Genomic DNA, 22860 nt, shown 5'->3' with positions numbered 1-22860 from the left:
AAGCTCTAAAACTGCCTTTGGATTTAAAGCATTTTGCTGACCTGCTGTCAGCTAAAATTACACTGCTGATCCAAATCTGGTGTTCGTAACTATTTGGGTGTGTCAAAGGGAAACCAAAATTACATTTTGCATTTAACTGAGGAAAGACTCTAAAAGCAGGTAGTGACCAGACAAAACAAACAAACAAAACAAAAAAGAACAAAAAAAAGAAGAAGAAAAAGAAGCCATTCATTTATCCCTCACCAATAAAGCACATACACACATGTTTAACACTGAATGGTACAGAAGGGCAGAATACAGAAATTTCCTCTGACTGTCCACAAAGCAGTGCCCCAAGAATAGCACTGATGCATCCTACAGGAAACTGAGCAAAATAGAGGTTTTTTTCTCAAAGCATGAACATGAGCAAAGTGAACCCTTAGCAAGGAAGGGCTGAGAGCATCTTTAGGCAGCAATGAAAGTTATTGTTCCCATGGCAGCCCAGACTACCTCCAGGAGAAAACCTTCCCAGCTTTTACCTGCACACTGAGAAGAGTGTGACAATGTCCTTATAAACCATATATCTGAGAATTTTTGCTCCCTGAGGGCATATTGCTCTAGTTCTGTGTTCTAGGAATAAAATTTCACAGAACTGCTTCTGAAGATTATGACCAGACTTGCCTGGAGGATACATTTAGAAAGGCAAACTGACCTAAAAGGCACTGCAAGGCCTGTTATTTGTTAGTGCCATCACTGATAAAGGACAGAATCTTACTCGGGCTGCTCCCATTTCACTCTGCCCTTGTAGCTGCCTCAGCCCAGAATTTTCCACCCGCAGTTCATCCCCTAAGTAGGGCTTGTTTGACCTTTCAAAATATGGCTCCTTTGGGATTTCATTTTGACTGAACGCTTACTACTCATGAGAGAAGCTGAAATTAAAAAAGAAAAGAAAAAAAGGAAAGGGCAAAAAGAAAAATAAATCTTCCTCTCTTTTCTTGGCAATAAGTTGCTCCCACTTTATACTATTTCTGAATTACTGAAACTAACAAACACACAAAAGTTATCCTCTCGGACAGAAGGGGATCAAACCTCTTTCTGCAGCACTGACAGGATAATCTAGCTCAAAAACCCTTTGATCAACACAGTAACATTCAATGAAATCCTAATCCTGCAGCTGACCATGGGGGTTTTGACTTCTGTGAGGTCAGAATTTCATTCATGAGCCCTTCTTGGATGATACTGAGAGCTGTATCTCTATCCAACTCCAGCCTATGCTTATACACAACTTTATAATAAAGTTTATTAATAACTCCTTAGTAATGATTAGAAAAGCAAAGGTAACAGCAAGCCTTGCTAGCTTTCTCCTGGAAATAAAAAGCCCCCAAAAGAGAAGCTCTTTGATTTGACGTGATCATAAATCACCTAATCAACCTTTTGTCCCTTCATCTCATGAATGGAGAGAACTGACTCCAAAGAGTATCTGCCTTCTTCTTTTTCATTTTCAAATGTAATGTCATGGGTAGGACACAAAGGAAATGGTAAAAGGATTACCAGCACTGATCTCAGGAAGGTATTCATGTCCTTTTATGTTGTTCCTAGGGAGGAAGAGGAAGATCCAGACCTAAAGTATTTAAAGTCTGAAATCCTATTAAAATCACATCTGTTATCTGAAGAGGCATTTAAGTTTGTCTCAGACTGGATGCTAGGCAGCCACCACTGTACTGAGCAGCCTCAATTCCAGCAAATCTCTGAGAATTAGGAGCATGGACAACTCAAAAAAATCTTGCCTTATTTCCCTCCAAAGGCAGAATTACATTCTTACAGAAATGAAGAGTTATTCCTGCTCCCACCAAAGTGGGTGGCAGAGTCTTTCTAGCTTCAATAACAGGAGTGAGAGGCACCAGCAATCCCAAAAAGCAAAGAAACAGATGGATGGTATTGTGCTTACATGTACTTGTGTGACGGAGAGTGAAGACCAGCGGGGACAGTCACCCCATGAGATTTTTCCTCCTTTCAGCCCAGATGTGCAAGGGTGCCTTAAGGACAGGGCTGCAGCAGGCAGGGCCCACAACAGCAAAGTCAGGAAGCAAATCCAGGAGCATGCCAGCCCTGGGGAATGCAGGAGGGCAATCCATCCCTCTGCCCCACTAGGATGCCATCACTCCATACCAGGCCTTGCACAGGACTGGGCTCTTGTCACCTCTGCTATGCCACAAGTTTTGTGCCAGAGTGATTTATGAGGTCCCAGAGACATATGACAAGGGGGAAGGCACTGTGAGAGCACTTCACCATCACTTTTTGTTTTGTTACGCTATCCTTTACCATCAGTTCCTACCTAAGTAAGGAGAACCTGGAAAGCAGTTGGACTTTGTGTGAAGGATCCATCAAATAAACAGCAAGGGAACAGCAACTGGTTTAATAAGTCGTTAATTAATTTCTCACCAGAGCAGTAGACTCCTTATAGCTCATCGCTACATTTAAGTTTTATCTAATTTACTGGAGACGCTCCAGAGAAAAGCAACAAGACAGCCACAAGCCCAGAAACCAGGCATCCTAAGAAGGGAAGTCTGAGGCTGGGCACCATACTGTCACCACAGACTGAAAAGGCTGATCTAAAGAGGAAGAGTATCTTCTGTTCCCAGTGTCCAAGGCAGGCAGGGGGAGAATTCATCAGCTCTCAGTGAGGCTGGTCAGAACAGGGCAGCCCCTCAGTGCAGAGCCATGGAGCCTGGGATATCTCCACTGCTCAGGGCAGATGGTAATTTAGCTGGTCCTGCCTTTTGCCAGGGGACAAGACCACATAACCCCTTGCAGGACTTTCCTCTCCATCTCCTGATTTAGTATTTTACATCTGTTTCTAAGATGCCTTGTCACGATCGTGATATACTCACCTGCCAGTGCGGGCTTTACGTGGACTGACTCTGAACGGACTCACTATGCAAGTCTGGATGGGTCCACAGGGTCTGTGTATCACTTAAAAGTTAAAATAGAGCTTCTTTTCACCTGAGAGTTCTCTGGGAGAAGTGCTCAAGATAGGGCAGTCCCCTAGCTGGGACAAACGGTGCACAGGCATTGTAATTGTTCCCAGGACACCCTCTTGGTGACCTCCCTAGGGACTCCAGGGAGCCATCCCTCCTTAGGAAGGTGAAAGGCAAGTCTTCAATAGATGACATTTTTCCACAAAATGGTATTGTAGAGGCCTGACTATACTGGGTACTGAACAGACACAGATTTATTGTGGGGACAGGGTGGGAGGGAAAAGGAGACAGATCAAGGCCTGGATTTCTCGGGGGAATTGATCTACAAGCCAAGTACATGCATGCAGCTGAAGATTCTTCTGAAACTGCTTGCCCTTTTAAATTGTTATCCAATTTATGTGGGGGTTTTTAATCAGGGCAGACAGTAACTAGACAGATGCAGTGCATCCCACATGGAGATACTGTCTCTCTTCTTCCAAGTTCCTATGTGGGCAGAGAACATAAAAAAAGGGTAAAAGTGTACAAGCTCTGCAGCAGCTTTCAGTGCTTACTGGTCCAGCAGCTTTGGGAGGGTAGTCAGGGATTTAGGGAACATGTCATTGGGTTTGATAAACTTACCTATCTGCATTAAACATGGTGATATGTGTCCCACTTGCACCCCTATTATTCCTTCACGTTACACGTGTGCCACCCTGCATGACTTTCCAAAAGCTGTATATATAAATGCTGCCTATTATTTTAAAACAGAGCAGAGACTGGGAGCAGAAAATAAATGTACCTACAATTTTCTGCACCATTGCTTAGGGATTTACAAGTTGAGCCCTTAGCCTGTAACTCTAATCATCTTTTGATCCCTGTTAACTTCTGCAGATAGTGTAACAAGCTACTGCAACAAGGCTGTCTTTAGGAGACTGCGAGTGCTGCCAGCTAACCAGGCAGGTGACAACGTAACACCGTAACACCAGTTCCCAGAAGACCTAGTCAGAAGCATGGCAAAAGACAGAGCATGGCAGTTTACACTGAGAGAAAGTCTCCAAATGCAAAAGCTTACAACATAGGCAGAATAGGCAGAGGGAGGAAAATGCAGCCATACAGATCCAAGAGGAACTCCTTTGCTGCAGGAGAAAGAAGTAACTTAAGTATGTGATGTAAATATTCCTTATCAACGTTATCCTTGTCAACGTATCCTTACCAGTGTCCTTCTTCTTTGTTCGTGAAAGCTCGTGGACTGTTGCCCCAATATCATTTCTCAAGGACTTGATGATCTTGTCCAGCGCTGGGACATTCTTGCCTTCCAAGTTAATGAAGAATTCATACTCATCTTTGTTGAGACGGGAAGGTCGGGATTCAATGTGGGTCAGGTTTATATCTTTTTCCTATGAGAGAGATTTTGGTCCCACAGGGTTTAGAGGAAGAAATATGACATAAAGACTAGCTTAAATTCATGTGTCGTTCATTTACCCATACTATGCAATCCAAATAACTCAAAAGTAGAGAATTGCCTATGGTGGCCACTGGACTGAGGACTTTGATAGCAGGGAGAGAGACAAAAAGGAAGAAAGGATGCGACATTCATCCTCGTACAGAACACCAGCGTAAAGACTATGCACCACACAAGCCTTTGAAAAAGGTGGACAGCAGAATACAAGTTGTAAACAGGCTTTGTATTGTAAATCGTGACTCCAGTACCACAAGTACATAACGGGAGCTTCTCTGTGTGGACAAGAACATTTCCCCAGGATCTACATGGGAAGTAGGTGTTCCACCTGCAGAGAACCCTCTCAGGAGAAAGTGAATGCTGTATTTATGAACATCTTGAAAGGAGGTTGGAAAAGCAAGCAGCTGGCCACCCTGTGAGATAAGATTCTGCCAAGCTACTGCACAGTCTCCAGGGCTGTAAGCAGGTATTGGGCAGAGATCCAATGGGAAACGTGAATCTACACCAAAAGGGCAGCTCAGGTTTGTGAAAATAAAAACATGGGTATTTTAAATCACAGGATCACAGAGCTGCTGAGGTTGAATGGGGCCTCCGGAGATCACCTAGCCCAACAGCCTGCTCAAGCAGGGTCTGCTGGAGCAGATTGCTCAGGACAGTGTCTAGTCAAGTTTTGAGTATCCCCACAGATGGAGACTCCACAACCTCTCTGGGCAACTGCTGCAGAGTCTGGTCACTCTCACAGCAAAGGAGTTTTTTCTTTAGCACAGAAATTTAAATTCCGTCTCACCAAGGATCTTCACTCAGTAGCAGCAGTGCCTCCTAGGTCTGAAGGAAGGGATCATTGGCAACTATGGTCGTGATGACTATGGCCAGTGGGTACCTGAACTCAGACATGCCACCATGCCAATGTGTAAAGCCACAAGTAGCTAAAAATGCTATTTTTCCAGTTACTTAAACACAAGTCCATGAAAATCTACCTCAGTTTAGCTGAACTCAAATATTTTCTTGAGCATTGTAACATAGAGGAACGAAGGCAGTGGGTTGACTAGCATTGATAATATGCAGCTGTGGCCTTCTTAATACCTTCTTTTAGTGATTCCAGCTTTTGAGGCCATACAAAAGACAGCCAGGGTTGGCTTGAAATAGCCAACACTTCCACCGTCTGTTCCTTATGGCTGCTATAAAGGAAAGAAAGATCAGGCACTAATCTGGCAAAACTAAGATTTGGGCTCCATGTCCAACCATCACAGAATTCATGTGAAACTTTCACCAGCTCTTTTCATCTGACACACAAAGAGCATTGTTGGGCCCTCAGAGCTTAGAGAAGTCCCAGACCAAAGGAACATGCCAATTAGAGTGGTTGCATTGGCAGGTATTGCCAGCATGCCACTTCCTCCAGTCTTTTTACCATCTGAGACTACCCTGTCTTTAGGGCAAACACATACGTTGGTGCAATATCCGAGCAATTGGGCTCTATATTTGCCTTTCCTCCACACTGAAAGAACTTGCATTCAGGTCTCTGGAATAACTTCTTGTTATCTTTGGGACAAAGCCACTGCATGCCTTCCTAGCATCCTCACATAAGCACAAAAAAAAATCCTACTCTCACCACCTTGCCTCTCCTTAACTGTCCCTACATACTGGCTGTTGCAACAGTCAAACTAGTAGGCTGCAACAGGCTTTTACCATTGGGTCAAGTTCTACTGTCCATGCTGTTTCTTCTTCATCCAGAGGCCAGACCACACTGCTCCTCCTCCATCCAGCCACCTCTCCCACCATCCTCAGGGCTATTTAACTACTTAGCAGAAACGAGCTACAGCTGCACATCATCCATGTCAATCAACCCACTGCCTTCCAGGCAAGGCCACAGCTGCATAATATCAATTCTAATCAACCCACTGCCTTCATTCCTCTACACTATAATTTGATATGAAAATATTACCTTTTTTTCTTTTTTTGAGAAAAACCTTTTAAACAGATTTCAGTTGTTGATGGTGACTTTACCACCTGACATTCCTGTCAGGCTCATACTGGAGCTGTGGCCATGGCACACCATGACCAGGTCTGTGGTCCTCAGGAGATGGGAGGAATAGACAAACCCCTGGAGGAAAATTGGGCCTGAAGCAAAACTGCAGAAAAGTCAGAGGAGCTGACACACAGTGTTCAGCAGCCCTGGAGAAGCTTTTGATTTGCTGCTTTCAGGCTTAAGACCCCAAACTACATGGGGTAAAATGATGGTTCTGCTGGTGTGAGTGTCAAACCGGCTGCTGCAGTGGGGTCAGGTTTTCATCCATGACGAAACACCATGAGGATCTACTTGTGACCTACAGGGGAAAAAGAGGGAGTCTTTTCTTCTGTACCTCCCTCTAGTTTGAGCTTCTCAAGCCCTTTAAGGTTTTCTTTGCTCCTCTCGGTGCTTGCGCAGTGCAAGGGGGCATCTGGCCATCAGCCGCAAAGGCCTCATTCACTCTACCACAATGGGCAGTTTATTTCTTGGTAGGAAGCAGAATGCATGTCATTCCCCTGTTTCCTGAGTGCCGCACGCTACAGATGAACTCAAATTGTTTGGCTAGATACCAATACAATAAGTTGAAAAGGTCAAAAGCGCATTCACCAACTGCTGCTCTTGAAAGATACTGTCCTCACAGGGCTGTCTGGGGGAGAGAATGGCCGCCACTGTCCTGGGCCCCAAGGACAATTTGTTTTAGGCCTCCAAAGCCCCATTTCACAAACAGACCACATATTGTACCCTCCGCTCGGTGAGGCGCTGGGAGGTGGGGCAGCCTGGAGCTGCCAGTTCAGTTGACTCGGGCTGGGAGGTTTTTGACAGGCAGCAGGCGCAGGGGGCTGCCAGCCCCTTTTGGCCCTGTCACCGAGAGCAGTGTGGTGACATGGGGCTGGCACCTGGAGCCCAGGGCCCTGCGGCTGCTCTGCGTAGCCACTTGCAGAGGCGGAGAGTGGCTGTTAAACCTCCCCTGTCAAAGGCTCAGCTCAGGCATGCTTAGGTGCTGCTTTACTTGCACCTTGCACTGGTATGTTGGGGTGTTGTACCCTTTCTTTGTGTAGATTCACCCCAGGAAATGGGGTCCTGGGCCCTGACTGGGCTTTCTACATCTTGCAGAGACTGCGATAACAGGACATCTCTTCAGTGGCCATTATCCCCTGCTTCCCTCCCCCACCCACAAGTCTTCATCCCTGGCCCAGCATCCCTCTCCTGGAGATGCCAGACTTGTCTGCGAGATCACACAGGTACCTCAACCATATCCTTTTTTTTTTTTTTTTTTGGCCAGTTGACTTTCATGCTGTAACAGCTCTCCAACCTGGCTTAGTAAGCAGCTGCACAAACAGCACTGCCCAGAAATGGCAGGAACGATGGGCTGGGAACCAAGAGACAGGCTGCAGGGAGGGCACGACATGCTTAAGGCAGTGGGAGCAGCAATGCCTCCCAAAGCATTGCCACAATCTAAGAGAAAATAGGAAGGGGAAAAGAAAAAAGAAGATAGGGAGAAAGAAGCTTGTGGAGAGAGTCACCTCCTTTCTTAGACCTGAGATAAGCAGAACAGCTTCTCACAGAGTGTGAAGCTGGTTTACTGTTTCTTTGAGGGGTGGCTGTGGCTCAGCAACACGCAAGAGCCAAGCTGTTACCTCTTTGTGCCAAAGCTTCAGGACCTCACAGCAGAGAAGCTGAAGGGAGAACCCTTCTGGTGACTGTTTTCAAAGCAAGAATTCAGCAGCATACATCCACCTCCTGGAGAAACATGCTCTCATATGCTGTGTCTTGCTACTAAGTCCCTGATTTCAAAATATTTACAGTGGCTGTTACTGGAGTTGCTTTACAAATCTCTATTTCATTCTAGTCCGACTGCTCCATCTAGTGTCTAATCTTCATAGTGTCACATTGTTCAAAACTTTTTTGTATCCTCAGTATTGCCAGCTCTTGCAATTGCATCAGGTTTCTCACAGCGGTCAATGCTTTATTTAAAGCTCAAAGTTCTCAAGAAAAACGGTTACCTGAGAAAGGAAACCAGGGGCTTTGGGGGGTTAATTGTTTAATTTGAGCAGTTTTCAATCCCCCTTTTTTAGTAGAGATTGAAATCTTGACAATGTATGCTCTCAAAAGACAGCTAACAAAAGTTCTGTATTTTTTTCAGTGGGACTTCATGATTTCTGAGCTATTTTTTATCGATAGAACCTAACTCCTAAACTAACTGGTTTTGGAATGTCTGGGCTGTCAGATGTTTGAGGCTGGGTACACACTTGAACATTGGTCTCTTCTGCCTTCCCTATTTTACAGCTGGTAGGAATCAGCTGAGCCCATGGCTTGAGTTTAAACATGCCTTTGCTGAATTCATCCCATTATCCGTTGCAGTTGCAAAGAACTTGCAGCAGGTTGGTGCTTCCCTACTTCTCCTCAGGTTTATGACCTGCAGAGAGGTTGAGTCTCTCCTATGTGGACACATCCTATCATACAACTACATATCTTCTGGTCTCCTTCTGTGTTGGTAGAGGAGGGGTAGCTGTTCACCCTGCATTTATTTCAAAGCAGCGTACTAGACCACTTCTAATATACTTCTTAGCAAGTATTAACAATTCAGGATGGATTTTGCCTTGAGGACTAAGGGTAGCATTAGTTGTAATACCTGATGGACATCACAGGGGTACAGTAGTGCCATATCCCTTGAAGTCAGCAGAAGTCACTCTGAATTTCTTGGGTTTTTTCTTAAAACCTCCACTTCTGGGGGTGAAAGACCTCAGCTTCCGTTATTTGAATATTCAAGTTAACTGTATCTCTATCACTCCCATTAGAGAAAGAAGTCTCCAGACATGTTCTCAGAGCTCAAAAAACAAGTTAGAACTAGGTCCATTTTGTGTACATCATGATTTTTGAATGACAGGGGTTAGAGATACAGGTATCGGTTTACAACTGAGGCAATGACGGACACAGGAGACGATTGCCCACCTCCCTGCCTGCCTTACCGCACAATGCTGGATCCCAGCCTTCGCTTGCTCACAGAGGCCGTGAAGCAGCTCCAGCCTCTTCTCCAGGTTATTCCAGTTATGCCATCCTGACTGAGCATCTTCTGCACTGCAGCTGCCCCACACAGCAGGATCAAACCAGCCTGGTGTTACACTATGTTGGCAGTCTTGTAGACATCACTGCCAAGAGAATTTAGTCCCCTCGGAGACTTTAATGGCCTGATCATTGGAAAAGTTGTGTTTTCATAGCTGCAAGGGGGAGCTTTCAGTGGGGATAGATACGTTCTGGGACTGTTATGGGCTACTACTTCCCGTGGCATTCATATGCCCTTCTGTTTACATGTTACTAAATACTCCTGTATATGGCTGCTAAAATTAAGTACAGCTGTGAAATCCATCTGCAGCTTGTTTTCGTGACTGTTGTTGTTAAGTAAGTTTGGCTTCACCAGGAGATCCCACATTGCTACCAGATGAAGAACTATTACAGCGCTGCTAATCAATCTTTAGTGAGAACTTGTGTTCTCCCAACTTGAAATACACACGGATTTACTTGCACATTCCTGACACACACACACACACAAAAAAAAAAAAAGTGACATGTTCTTTTTGCCATGGGCTAGTTGAGGGCTTCCTGAAGGAGAATGCTTTCAGAAACACAAGTAGAAACCCAGTGCCCCATTTTCGCAGGTTGGGGGAAATTAGGATGTTACGGCGACGTCGTCAGCCATGGTTTCCTAAGGTAAAGGCAAAGGCAGTCATCTGGTTCAGCTTTACTGTCCAAGGGCCTGCTTCTCAGCTGAAGACAGACCTTCCTCATCTTCTCCTTCACATATGCTAGGGTATTCCTCACATGACAAGCTCACCGAGGCAAAGGGACCCAGAGCTGGCCTCTGCCAGCAAACAGCTCCAGAGGAAAGCTGGCGCTGGAGTATCCCCTGGGTCCATCACTCTGCACTTCTCCTCCAACCTCGAATTTTAGTACAAAGCATTCAGCACAATCTAGCCACAAAACATGGAGCGGGACAAAGCAAAAAGCATATGTGACAACATGTTGCACTGTGCAAGCACCTAGCGAGAGGGCATGTCTCTCTTTAAACTCATGTTGGTTTACTAGATCAAGGAGTCCTGCTCTCCTGGCCCTGGAAAGAGGAGAGCTCAGACCAAGGACATGGACTTGGGACAGTGAGTTCAGGTATAGTAAAATGATTGCAGCTGTGCATATCCATACTATGATGACAAAAACAAGTCTCTTGGCAGAGGCATGCCTGGGCGGTTCACCTATCGCTGCAGGCACCTCCAACACACCCCCTGGCCAAAGTGACTGCTCGCTTCTCCTCATTTGGAAACAACCCAAAACACTGCAGAGCCAATACCTTCCCAAGGGACAAAAAGATAACAGTTACTTTGAACTTCTGTTGAATAAAGTAAGCTCCTAAACAGAAAAAGAGCACAGTCATTTTGGCTGGCTCTGAAACTGCAGGGTCTCATGTAGCACAGCCTGTTACTCCCATCCAGACCTCCCATGGAGCAGCAACTTGGTCCCACAGAGCAGTAACTTACTCTGGAAGCCAGAGTACTACTCAGTGCAAATTGATGGGATTGTTTTTGAGCTAGAACCCTACACACTATAAGTAAGCCACTGATGCTGGACCTTGTACTGAAGTCCTGCTCTGTATTTGAGAAGGTCGCAACAGTGAAGAGAAGATGGAAGGCTCCTCTCTGAGAATGATTTGAGCAAACTTGTAATATATACCAACTTTATGTTTGCCATATACTGCAGCTGATAGGTCTCCTACTACTTGTAAATCCATCAGGAAAAGAACTTCAGAGGAGATTATTCACAAATTCATGTGGAAAAATTTCAATCATAACTGAGTGCTATCCTTTTTACATATTGAAAAGTTTAGTTCTGATATTTGTAATGATGAATTTAACTTTGGAAATGACAGCATTTGAGGGGGGGACAAATTTTTTTCCCCACTTTTTTTGTTTCAGAATGTACTTTGCTGTTGTTTAAAAAAAGTGATGCCTGTTTCAATAGGTTTCTATCACTACAGAGAAAAATAAACATTCCCATCAAGTGTAACACTTGGGTTAACCCAAAATGTTCTGCTTTGCTTCTTTGGTTTTGATAAAAAACCTGGAAGATTTCTGTCTTTTTCTGACCTGAACTTACACTCTGTAACTTTTTTATGTGTCCAGTGAATCAAAACCCCCCACAATTCCACAATGACTATTCTGTCTTCTTGATTTTAAGCATGATATTTTACATATGTGTAATGTTCTCTCTCAGACCAAGGTATTTACTCGAGTTTTGGCTTCCCAGCTATCATCTTCTGTAATAGCATGAGACAAGCAAACAGCATATGCCTGCACCAAGCACTGCCTTAGTGTACAGTGGGTCCTATTAAAATGAAGTTGGCGTAAAGACTCTGCTGGTGGGTTTATGCTGTCTCTACAGCCACCCTCAAGCCTGCAGTCAGGACAGAGGTGTTGCCCAAGCAGAACTCATAAGGAAGCTGTACGCTTACTAGAACAGATAAAGATTATGGACAAATAGGCTTTTCAAGAGCAAAAAAATTTGGTTTGATAAGCAGAAATTGAATCTTTACCACGTTCCAATAAACACACAGAGCAGCTAGTGTGGAAGCAAAATGGATTCATTTTTAACAACCTGCTTATTGCTGGGCATAATTGAGCTGCCATTACATTACAATACATGTCAGAGCGTGATTATGGCCCTGCAGAAACTGCCTTTCCACAGGGAAGGTGGAGAAGGGACTGCAGAGACTGTAATGTCAGCAGTGGCATAAGGCACCCTGAGTACAGAGCAGTCCAGAAAGGGCAGATAGATGCAGCCAGGCAAGGATTTGCAAAACAGAGCAGGGACAAGAGCCAGGGGTCAGAAGAGCTTAAGAGCCTGCTGAGGTCTGGTGTTTGGGGGTGTATTCCTGAGTGCTGCTTATTTTTGTGTGAAGCTGGGAAAGAACTCTCCTCCTACCCGAAGTGGACATTGAACCCTTCCATAGACATAGTATGGGTTTGCTTTTAGAGGCAGAAATGCTTTCAGCTTAAAGAGTCATGTAGCTTTTCTTTAAATATGTGCCTGTCCTTCTGAGGGTCCAGTCCTTCTTCCATACAGACTGCTTGCTCTTTTTGGACATTGTGCACTGGCCCATCACTGAAATGTATTAGAATATAAACCAAAAGTAAACATAAGAAAAAAGTGAATATAATCAAGTACATTTTAGACATAAAGACAGCAGATAGAAGGAGCTGAGTACATAAAGGAGACTGCTCAGAAAAAAAGCCTTCAAGCTACACAGGAAAAACAGCAGTTGTCACTGTAGCCACATATCTGTGTGCAACTGGGACATGAACAGAAAAGAGTTTGGGTCTTGGAGCAAAAAACAAATATGCAAGCATGCAGCACTCTGACAACTGCATGAGCAACCCTGAGGGATATCTGAGTAGGACAAACATTAATGTTTCCCCAAAACACATTGAAATCCTCTTAAACTTGGTGTCTCAGTTACAGGATGTAATTCTGTGCCGTGAGCTCTCTCTTGGTAGCTACTGGCTTGTGCACTCACCTACCTGGATATGCGGCTCTCCTACCTTCAGTCCATCCTGGCCCACAGTGGGGACTTCATTTATCATGAATGTCATCATGAATTACTCAGTTCATCTGTGCTGAGTTTGGCCACTACTTCCCTCCCTAGGAAGTCTGCTTCCTAGGTGAGTCTAGATTACATCTGGACTGGGGAGCAGCTGTAGTGCTTGGTGAATGAGCAGTCCTGGACCTCCTGTTATCCAGATGCAGGGTGAGGCTGGAGCACAGCGCAGCTCCCTTTGGGCTCTTGTTTCCCATGGAGATCAAACCATGTTGGGGGGTAATTCCTAGCCAAGTTTCACCCCAGGACAGAAGTAGGGTGTGGGCAGGATGTGAATCTGGGAGTGAGGAACTGCTCTGCCCAGGCACAGACACAAGAGTGACTGAATAGCCCTCCCGGAGTAACAGAATTTTTTTTCTCCAGTTCTTAAAGCAAGGAAGGGATGAATCTCCCCAGGTCCACACAGACACCTCCTTTACAGAAAGGCAGCCTGGCTGCTGATGGCATCATGAGATCTCTCCTTTCTTTAGGCTTCCCTTCAATTCCCTATTTCTCAGTCTGACTCTTGCTTCCACGTTTTCTTCCCTGTTTTGAGAGAGGATTTATTTTCAAGACTTTCACATTTTCAGCTCGCTCACCCCTCCTCCTCTCCCCTTCATCTCCAGCATAGTTTTATAGGTTGGCTAGAGAGGCAAAAACCTCAAAGCCAGTGCTGGAGGCACCGTCCCTTGATCACTCCAAAGCACAAGCTGGGAGGAGGAAAGGGTTGAGCTGTGCTCTCTGCCTGCATTCCCACATGCAACTGCCCAGAGAGACCCCAACAGCCTGGGCATCCCCCAGCCTCATCAAGGATCAGAGGGGCTCCAAACACCCCAAGGTCTGGCCCTCATGGGAGTTGACAGCTGCAGGGCCGTTCCACTCCAGGGAACAATCTGATCATATTTTGTGGTTTTTGTGTTTTTCTTTTTCCTATTTCATGTGGTTGTGTGAGGCAATAATGGCCAGAGCAGCTGTCCCCACATCTCCTCCCTGTGCCGCCCCTCTGAGACAAACTTAGTGCATTTCCCTGGGTCAGTACCAAGCCAGCAACAGAAACCCTGGGGACAAGCTGAGAGGTCTCCCTGCCCAGAGAAGCCCACCAACAGAGAGTCTGAACTAACTCCTGTAGGTAACCTGCATCTCTCAGTTGATTTTATTGAGCAGTAAGGGGTACAAGAAGAAAAATTCCTCATGAGGTCTTCCTCCTTGTCCCCACTCTTCACCTACATATCACCACCTTCCCCATCTCTGCTGCAGATGTCACTGAGCACAAAGTCTGTGTCTCTGAGGCACCATGGTTATGGGCCAGGTGGGGAAAGGTGGAGGTTATCGCATCATGCATGTGTGTGTCCTACACCACTTTACACGGGGCAAAGTCCTTTGTGCTGAGTTAGAACAGCCCAAGGTCTGCTCTGGTTTACACACCCCAACACTCATGAATTCACTAGTGACAGCTCTAAGGAACTGAAGCTGCAGGTCAGGCTTGTACTATTACATCCCTTTCCTCCAGACACCCATCCATTTCCCTACTACATTGCCGACAGCATGCAAAACTGATATAAGTACACCTATGCCAGGTCCCTTGTCAAGCCTTCGTGCTGGGGGAGACCGCATGTTTGCACAGAAAGAATTGGCTTCATTGAGAGGAGAAACCACCCAGCCACCAGTGCAGACATGGGCCAGCTAAGCCCCATCCCCTCATTTGCCGTCAGGGTAACTGGAGAAAACCATGACTGAGCCTGTCTAGTTTAGGTACCTGCTTTCAGGTAATAAAAGTCACATCCAAGAAGTGGCGGTTACTCTCCTTCCTATACTAGTTCCCCTGCAGATTTTCCTTTACAGCTGATAGCAACTTGGTTAGTAAACAGCAACATATTTAACCAGAAAATATCAACAGACTCCCTAATTCACTTACAAACATGCACGCCACTGACATACAGACATTTTGCAGGACTGCATTACAGTGGTCAGTTCACAGATTTAAACTAGCTCTGCTGCCGTTGGTATGAATTTCCCTTCATCTTAATGAATCAAATATGTCCTGTAACTCATAACCATTTTTCATTTGTAGTAATAGCACACAAACTTTTCATTTCCTAGTCAGTTCAATTTACTAATGGAAAGTATGCAGGCCACAACTTTTTACAGCGTTCTATAGAAAAAGCTGCTTTCAGGCACAACTATTATATGATGATGTTCTAAAAAAGAAAAAAAAACATGTCACAAACCCAATATAACAGCGTATTTACTTGGGAGCATAGAGTACCCAGTTGTTTGTGTTGCAACACAACCACCCTGAATTGCAAGGATTTTGTGCTTTTTAAACAGGATCCACGACATCTGGGAAATATTTCTGCAAGAATGAATAGGCACACAATGTCCTGAAAGGTAAAAAGGTCCTTGCTTTCCCAAAAGTTTTTCAAATTAGTCAACAAATTGCTGAGTCCCTTTTTGGTGTAAATAAAGTGCTGTCATTTTGATGCTGTTGTGTAGGTACCCTCTAACCCCTCTGCAGAAGTACCACTGGTAGGAGATGGTGGGCTTATTTGTATCAGATTTACTGAGGTGTACAGGGGCTAAGAGGGTGATAGCTGCCCCCAACAGAAATGTTTCATGCAACATGTGCACTATGAGTCACATAGCTTATGCAGGTTATATTTGCCTTTCTATACATTATACACATATACATCTACATACTCAGATGTCAGTCTCAGGTTATGGCCCAACTCACTTCTACCTCTCACTTGAGCAGTTACAGTGGAGTATTTCCTTCCTAAATGGAGAAAATGCATTTTTTTTCCACCTCATATCAGTTAAAAGTAGAGGTTTTAATTTAAAAGTTTGAAAACAAATTTTAACTATAGAAGACTACTTCTGCTCCAAGACTTTAAAGGATTTTAATCCCAGAAAAGAAATGCGTGCTGCTTTCCCCCATTATGGCAATGAAATTGAATCACAAACATGACCACAAATACCCTAAGCAAATGTTGCTGCAGTGCAAAACTGTAAAGACCTGGTCACGTCTCCTGAAGGAAAATATTTACCTCAAATGTGCGCAGAACTTTAGCCAATGCCCCAACTTCTTCTTTCAGAGAGAAAATCAAAGAAATCACACCATTTTTATTTGAGGACTCTTCAATGTACATAGATTCCTGAAAGAAAAGAAAGCAAACAACAAAAAAATTTACATTCACCATAGGAGTCAGTTTTGCTTTGCTCCACTTACCTTTTACAAGGCATTAGCCATGTAAAGAGAGTATAAAGTTGCTTTAAGTAGGAATCAAGGCAACTGTTGCTGTCAGAAATCAGAGTAGGGTAGTCAAAAACGACATGACAATGGTCTAGTATCATCTCTGCCTTGCTTCACCTCTCAAGTGTATCAGGCTCAGGGGTGACTGGAAACATTTCTGCACTTCGGTTTCAGCTGCAGTGCAAAGACCTTCCCTCAGGCTTCTCTTCATTAACACTCAGGATTAAGCAGAGCTGTGTAGATGAGCTCTGTGCAGAGATGCAGGTGAGGATCTGTTTCCCTTCAGTTCTGCTTGTACCTTCCAGGTAGCCCCAGGTAAGGTGGTATTCATAAAAGGGATATGAAAGTTGGTGTAAAAACAAAATAATACCACAGCAAACGAACAAACCCACCCCACAAATTTAAAAAAAAAGGGGGGGGGAGGGGTGGGAATATTGGAGCAAACATTTAGATCTTCCCTAAATCCCACAGTGAGTAAAGACTCAGAGCAAGATGTGTTTTCATTTCTGTTTGTTCCCTTTCTCTTATTGATTTTCTGCTCTGCAAATTCCAGAAGGCATTTTCCAGTATTCCCAAGCAAGAAGAATGGTTATTTTAATTATTTTCATGGTTCTCATTACCAGAATGTAATTCTTAGTATGTGTCAGTACATGTGTTTCTTTTCACAAAACGCCTGTTAAGTAGGGAAGAGCTATTTCACCACTTCAGAAACAGGAAACAGCCCTGGAGTGGGGCCAGATTTTCAAAATTATCTGGGTACCTGACGCAGCACTTACATGCTTGCTGAGATTTCCAGAATCATTTAAATGTTCTGATGTCAGAGTAAATTTGATGCACAACCATCACAAACTTTTGGAAGTCACATTAATGCCTTATTTTCTGGGGTTTTTTTAACATCTACTGGCCTCGGGCAAATTGCTCCTGGTTGGTGTTTCACAGATCACACCAGACATCTGCAACACAGTCAGGTACGAGTCCAGGGTCAAAACTTGACTCAAGGTATCCATTCATTTTTTCTTCATGAAGATCTGTATTTTTAGTCAGAGCCTGTCCTCATTACAGTTATTGCTTAACTTAACATACAAGTCAAAGTCGCTGATCCCAAATATTGTCCTTAAAAAGACAGCCTTTGTAGCAGATAAATTAATAAGCAAATGCAGCTGCCCTGAAGCCATAAAGTTCTTGGTGGAATTACATTTTCTGAAGCAGCATTATAAGGAACTGCCACCTTCTGCAAGATAAATAATTGCCAATTCTTCAGGCTGTCTTTGGGATCCTGCTAACCTCAGAAGAGACTAACACCAGATTTTTCTATCTGGCTTTATTACTAGAGGTTGCAAAAGTTATCCAAATGTTTTCCACCTTTATAGGGAACCCCTAGCGCAAGCTGTAGTAGAGGTACTGTGGTTTTGGGGTGGGGGTTTTTTTGGTGGTTTTTTTTTTCCACCAGTGGAACTAATGACTGTGCTACTTCCCACAACATCTCTGTACCTCCCAAATCCTCACACAGCCCAAAAGCCAGCCCAGCTCTTATATGGTGGAGACCAATAAGAAAAGCAGTCAGGAGCCATGTGGCAGCTGGTGTAAATTAAACCCATTCACACCTCAAGCAACCACAAGGGAAAACAATGACAGCAGCCTGTCAAAAGGCAAACCAAATGTTAGTAGTCCAGACATTTTATGGTAGTGTAACCCAAACTGTTATTTGCAATACCATCCATGCATTGCTTTGCCCTTCTGTTTTCCCCCACCACAACCAAAACTAATCTCAAGGACAGAACTGTGCTACATCAAGGTCTGCCTGACAGACTGAGAATTTGGTTTTCATGGTCTGCACTGAAACTGATTTAAAAGTCATGCAGTTATGTATTTAAAATACTCTTGCCAAGGCATGTTGTGAGGACCAACTTCTATGGCAGGTTGACTTGAATCTGCATGACAAAGGAAGAATTTGTGGTTTGGAGACCTGCAGGGGATATAATGCATGGTTCAAGTCCTGCAAGGTAATTCTAATGTTAATTGATCTCTTTATACCATGAGATTACCCCAAATTACTTACAAACCTACTTTCCAACCCCAATAGATTCTTACTGGTCACTAGCCTTGATGTGTTGACATCAGCTACTTTTGATCTGTCCTCACTCATTTTCCCACTCTTGTAAATTGATTTTTGTTGGTGCTTAAAAGTAAGACGCAGTGCAGTAGGGAGTAGGCACTAATCCTGCAAACAGAGCGATACTTGCTTAACTTCTTGTACATCTGCATATGTACTCAGTTCACTGGAACATCTCTGTATAAATTTCAGTTCATGCCTGAGTCTGTCCGCAGAGATGACAGCTTTCATTGCAAGGGGAAAGAAGAGCGAAATGATTGTTTTCCTGGTACCCAGTCCTCAGCAGTATATATGAAGGCAATATGCATCAATACACACTGGAGACAATATACATCAACATATACACTGGAGGTAATATCACATCATCACAATACACATCAACATACACACAACCACTCACATTTGTTGCTGAGCTTTTTCTAGTACCTGTGCATAGTTCTGTTGATCACAGTTTATTCATTCTGAATTCTAATTCTAATTACTTGGTTTGCAACACAGAGAGGAACTGCAACACTGAAGTAGTTCTACTGTTCTGTTACTACGGTGATTCTGATTAAGAGTTGAACAAATTGTTTCATTGTCATTGAAACATTGCCTATATGATATGTATATGTGATTTACAAATGTGGTGTGAAATAAATTAAGCTCTAATTTTCTTCCAAGTCTTTTTTTTTTTTTTTTCCCCAGAAGGTAGAATAATAACCAGTTAATGAATATGAACATCCATCCCTGGATCTAGTACAATATTAAAGATAGATTATGTATAGGTACAAAGATGGGTTTACCTGAGCACAATGCAAATCTGCATCTTTAACCACTTCACACACAGACTGATATTGCCTTTCTGACACATGTGACAGTATTGGAGGTCAATAACACAGACCTGTCAGCCTTCTAATCCACTCCTCAGCTGGTTAGATAAAGCCCTGGAGAGTGAATTCCAGCACTATTGAAGCCAGAGTAAGATCTTCTTGCAGTTTCAGTGAGAGAAAAATTTAACCTCTGTGTTGTAAATTCCAGATTTATAAGGTACACAAAATAGTAGGGGAAAAAAAAAAAAGGACTTGGGGAGGTATTTCAAATGAAGTAAGATTTCTAAGTTACTTCTGAAAATAGAACTAGTTTCCAGGACAGATTTCTTAAGGCATTTAGATGCTCAGCTCCCATAGATGTCATTAGGAGCAAGCAATTACACAACTTGCAAAAGTAGCAAGGTGAGACCCTAGAGAATTGTTGTGGGAGTTCAGCCTCAGCACACAAAGCAGTAGGAAGCCAGGCTTTCTCCGCTGCTCCGCTCTTAGAAAGGCCTGCAGTACCTGAAGCTCATTTTTGCACATCTTCTGCAGCTTGTCTCTGGCTTCATCAGCATCGCATAGGACAGGTACATACAGAATTTGGTCCTAATAATTAACCATTCTGGCCTCAGGTTACATCATTTGCCCCTGCAGTAAGTACAGTGCCTGTAATCAAAAGGCACGGGCTTCAGGACTTTCCTGTATTTCCCAAAGCAAAGGTTACGAAGTCAGTCAGTAAACATTAAAAAAGATGGATGTCAGAGCTCCAGAATTTAACAAACAGCTCCCCCAGAAGAGTACATTAAGTTCAGCTGCCTTCCCTTAACAGAAGGAAGACAGCTTGCTTTTATCACATAGGTTTAACACCTCTGATTAGCTGCTGGTCTTTGCTGCTGCTGCTGCTGCTGCTGCTGCCGCTGCTACCCTTTGCCATATACACAAGGATACTGTTGCAGTGTTAATTTCATTCTCACTGCACTTTTATAAGCACAATTAATAACAGAGAAGTATGCTGTCTGCCAAGAGGGAGAACGGCAGCACCTAGGCACCACAAAGCACTGAGACAGGCATGTTTCCTCCCATCCTGGGTTACACAGCCTCTCAGAGAGTGGGGGACAAGATCGGCAAGCGTGGCGGAGGGCAGGAGGGAGGCAGCAAGCACAGACCCCATCACTTACCTGGAAAGGGTCGCCATTTGTTTTGCAGTGCTGTGCATCCATGTTGCGGAGACAGTGACACCCACGCAGGGAGGACCCTTCACTGCTGCAGGTGAAGCCTTCTGACCCTACTAGAGTGGCCAGAGCACGGTGCAAAGCTATTTAAAGTGGAGCAAGTGAGGCAAAGCCATCCCCTTCCCCCCCTTCCCCAGCTCCCTCCCCTGGACACCCTGCCAAGGGGGCGTTCTCCCTACACGCCCCCACCCACGCCTGGCACATGGACGAGCCGCTCCACACTAGCCAGCCCCTGCGGATCCCACCCCAGCACACAGTGGCTCACCAACATATTGTTTCTATCTGCGCCCAACGTAGATGAGCAGCATGCTTTGAATTAACAGCCTTCCTCCTCCTGATCAACACCAGCCGCTGTTTTCATTTTTGCACGTCAACATGTCGTCTTCAGCTCAGCCTCCCCCCTTGTCCATTCCCATCGCTGGATGCCTGTTCAGCGTCAGGTGGGTTTTGCCTCAGGGCTCACTCCACGTGACCAGAGATCAGATGTTCCCTAGGATCTGATCTGATCTTTGGATGCCAAACACAAGCCAGTGAAGGCTGTGGCACAGCCTTTTGCCTTCAATAGGGCCTTTTGGGCTGCATCCAAGAGGTCAGAGAGCAGGTGACATCTCTCCACACACCAAACATTGGAGAGAGAGACCCAGTGTAAAGGAAGTGTGAGACAGGAGTTAGCTACGTGAACCTCACACCGTGATATGAGTCTGGACATGGAGAAAGGGAAGAAGGTAAAGGAAGAAAAGGAGCAGGGAAGAATAAATCCGAGCTAGAGGGCAGGAGGATGCAAAAGAACTACAGAAGATGTATGTGTGCTTGTATATTGTGTCAGCTATGGAGAGCTACAAGGGAAACAGGGTGGGGGACATACAAGATTTCGGAAAGGGTTGGTAAAGGATTGGTATAAAAGAGCTCAGATTCAGTTTAGAAAGAGTCACCAAAGGGTTTGAGGGAATAAAGGAAAGCTGTAGCCCAATACTAGAGGGCAGGTGGGAAAAAAAATGGTCAAGTATCTATCTTGCTATGTGGAAAGATGAAGTCTACTGCGATAAACTACGTCAAGGCAAGTAATCTTGCTAAATTTTTGTGATTATGATAAATTCTGTGAAATAGAGAAAACATTTCTTTATAGTTATTTTAGCCTTGAGGGAAGCTCTACTGCCTGCACCAGTGCAAACTCAGATTGGTAGATATTAACAAAGACTTACTATGAATTACTGGTACACATGAAATCCAATTGCTGCTAAATCTGATCAGACTTATAGTAGGGAGACTGAGTTGGAACCACTTTCAGGGATCTCAGCCTGAACCCATGTTCAACCCGTGACTGTGGAGTCCAGGCTCACTGAAATTATCAACTGTATACTGTGCATCTGAAGTAACTCGGTGCTTTGGGCACAAATACAGAACTTTTTTGGAAGAGTTGCTTATTTGTGCATCCAGTGGCTGCACACAAGGGTAGAAAGTTATTTTCTGAAGTGATTGGCAAGCTGGTAGTACAAGCTGGCAGGTCAAGGTAGGCAGCCAAATGCAATGCACACATAACACACTGGGCCCTGCTGACACTATGGCAGCAGGTCAGGGCAAGGAGACATGGAGCAGTAGCGGAAAAGGAAATTAAGCTTAGTAATAGTCAGCAGAATAAAAACTAGTGGCTTTGAATGGCTCAGCCAATAAGTTCACTACTGTAGGCAGTATTTTGTGCTCTATGTTTGTGCAGCACCAGGCACAGTCCTATCCATGATAGGGACATTAAAGGCCACATTGCAAAAACAACCAGGGAGATAATGTTGGTGACATCACTGATTATAGTTCTGTGCAGGACAAGACAGCGACAATAAAGTCTCCACAGCTACTGGTCTTATTTACTTTCCCCATACACCATGCCTCTCTACCTGGTATATTTTTCAGCTAGATTTTAGATAATTTAAATATATGCTACAGCTGGCCAAAATAACAGTGGCATCAAAAAGTATTTTTTCTGTCATTTGTTTGTGCCTTCCTCTTTCTTTTTTCCTTTTCTTTTCTTTAACCTTTGATCTATCTCTTTTCCTTCTCTGGCTTTTACAAGCATTAGCATTTTTTTTCCTTTCTTCCATCCCTTTCCTTATGCGTTACACCCTCTGTTCACTCTATCCTGACAGTAATGGCAAGGCAAAGTGAAGTATTGGGTATGCAAAATGTTGCTCATGCCAAATCCTCGTAATTATCTACCTCCTCCTGCCCCCTGCTTTTCTCATTAATATTGCAACTTTCTCTCTTACTCTTATTTGCTACATAATGTAATAATATCACCAGTGTATTGCCAGCTGTTCGCTGTTTCATCAGCTAGGGCTGTCAGAAGTTGCCTGGTAGCACTGGCTGGGGGAAGTAAAGCTCCTCCTTGCCAAGTGGAATTCCCAAATTCTCTTGTACTAGAGCAAAGCTGTTTGTGTCTATGTGTGTGTGTCTG

At 44.2% G+C, this 22860-nt stretch overlaps 1 protein-coding gene across 3 annotated transcripts in view; it reads right to left on the bottom strand.

The window, feature by feature from the left end:
- Positions 1-20849, bottom strand: part of PAH (phenylalanine hydroxylase) — a 42835-nt gene extending 21986 nt beyond the window's left edge. Inside the window, exons 1-4 of one of the 3 annotated variants that reach the window (XM_037389031.1) lie at positions 20680-20848; positions 20361-20497; positions 16070-16177; positions 4150-4333 (exon numbers count right to left, since the gene is read on the bottom strand). In XM_037389031.1, coding sequence (XP_037244928.1) covers positions 4150-4333; positions 16070-16177; positions 20361-20402 — 334 coding nt within the window. In that variant the 5' untranslated portion in view covers positions 20403-20497; positions 20680-20848. Of the gene's footprint in view, positions 1-4149; positions 4334-9035; positions 9084-16069; positions 16178-20360; positions 20498-20679 lie in introns of those variants that run through there. The other 2 variants (XM_037389032.1, XM_037389033.1) reach the window with 2 other exon arrangements.
- Between the last annotated feature and the right edge of the window lie 2011 nt (positions 20850-22860).

Source organism: Falco rusticolus, chromosome 5, assembly GCF_015220075.1.
Source record: "Falco rusticolus isolate bFalRus1 chromosome 5, bFalRus1.pri, whole genome shotgun sequence".
NCBI lineage: Eukaryota > Metazoa > Chordata > Aves > Falconiformes > Falconidae > Falco > Falco rusticolus.
The sequence above is the reverse complement of the archived record's forward strand: the minus strand, read 5'-3'. Positions and strand labels throughout refer to the sequence as shown.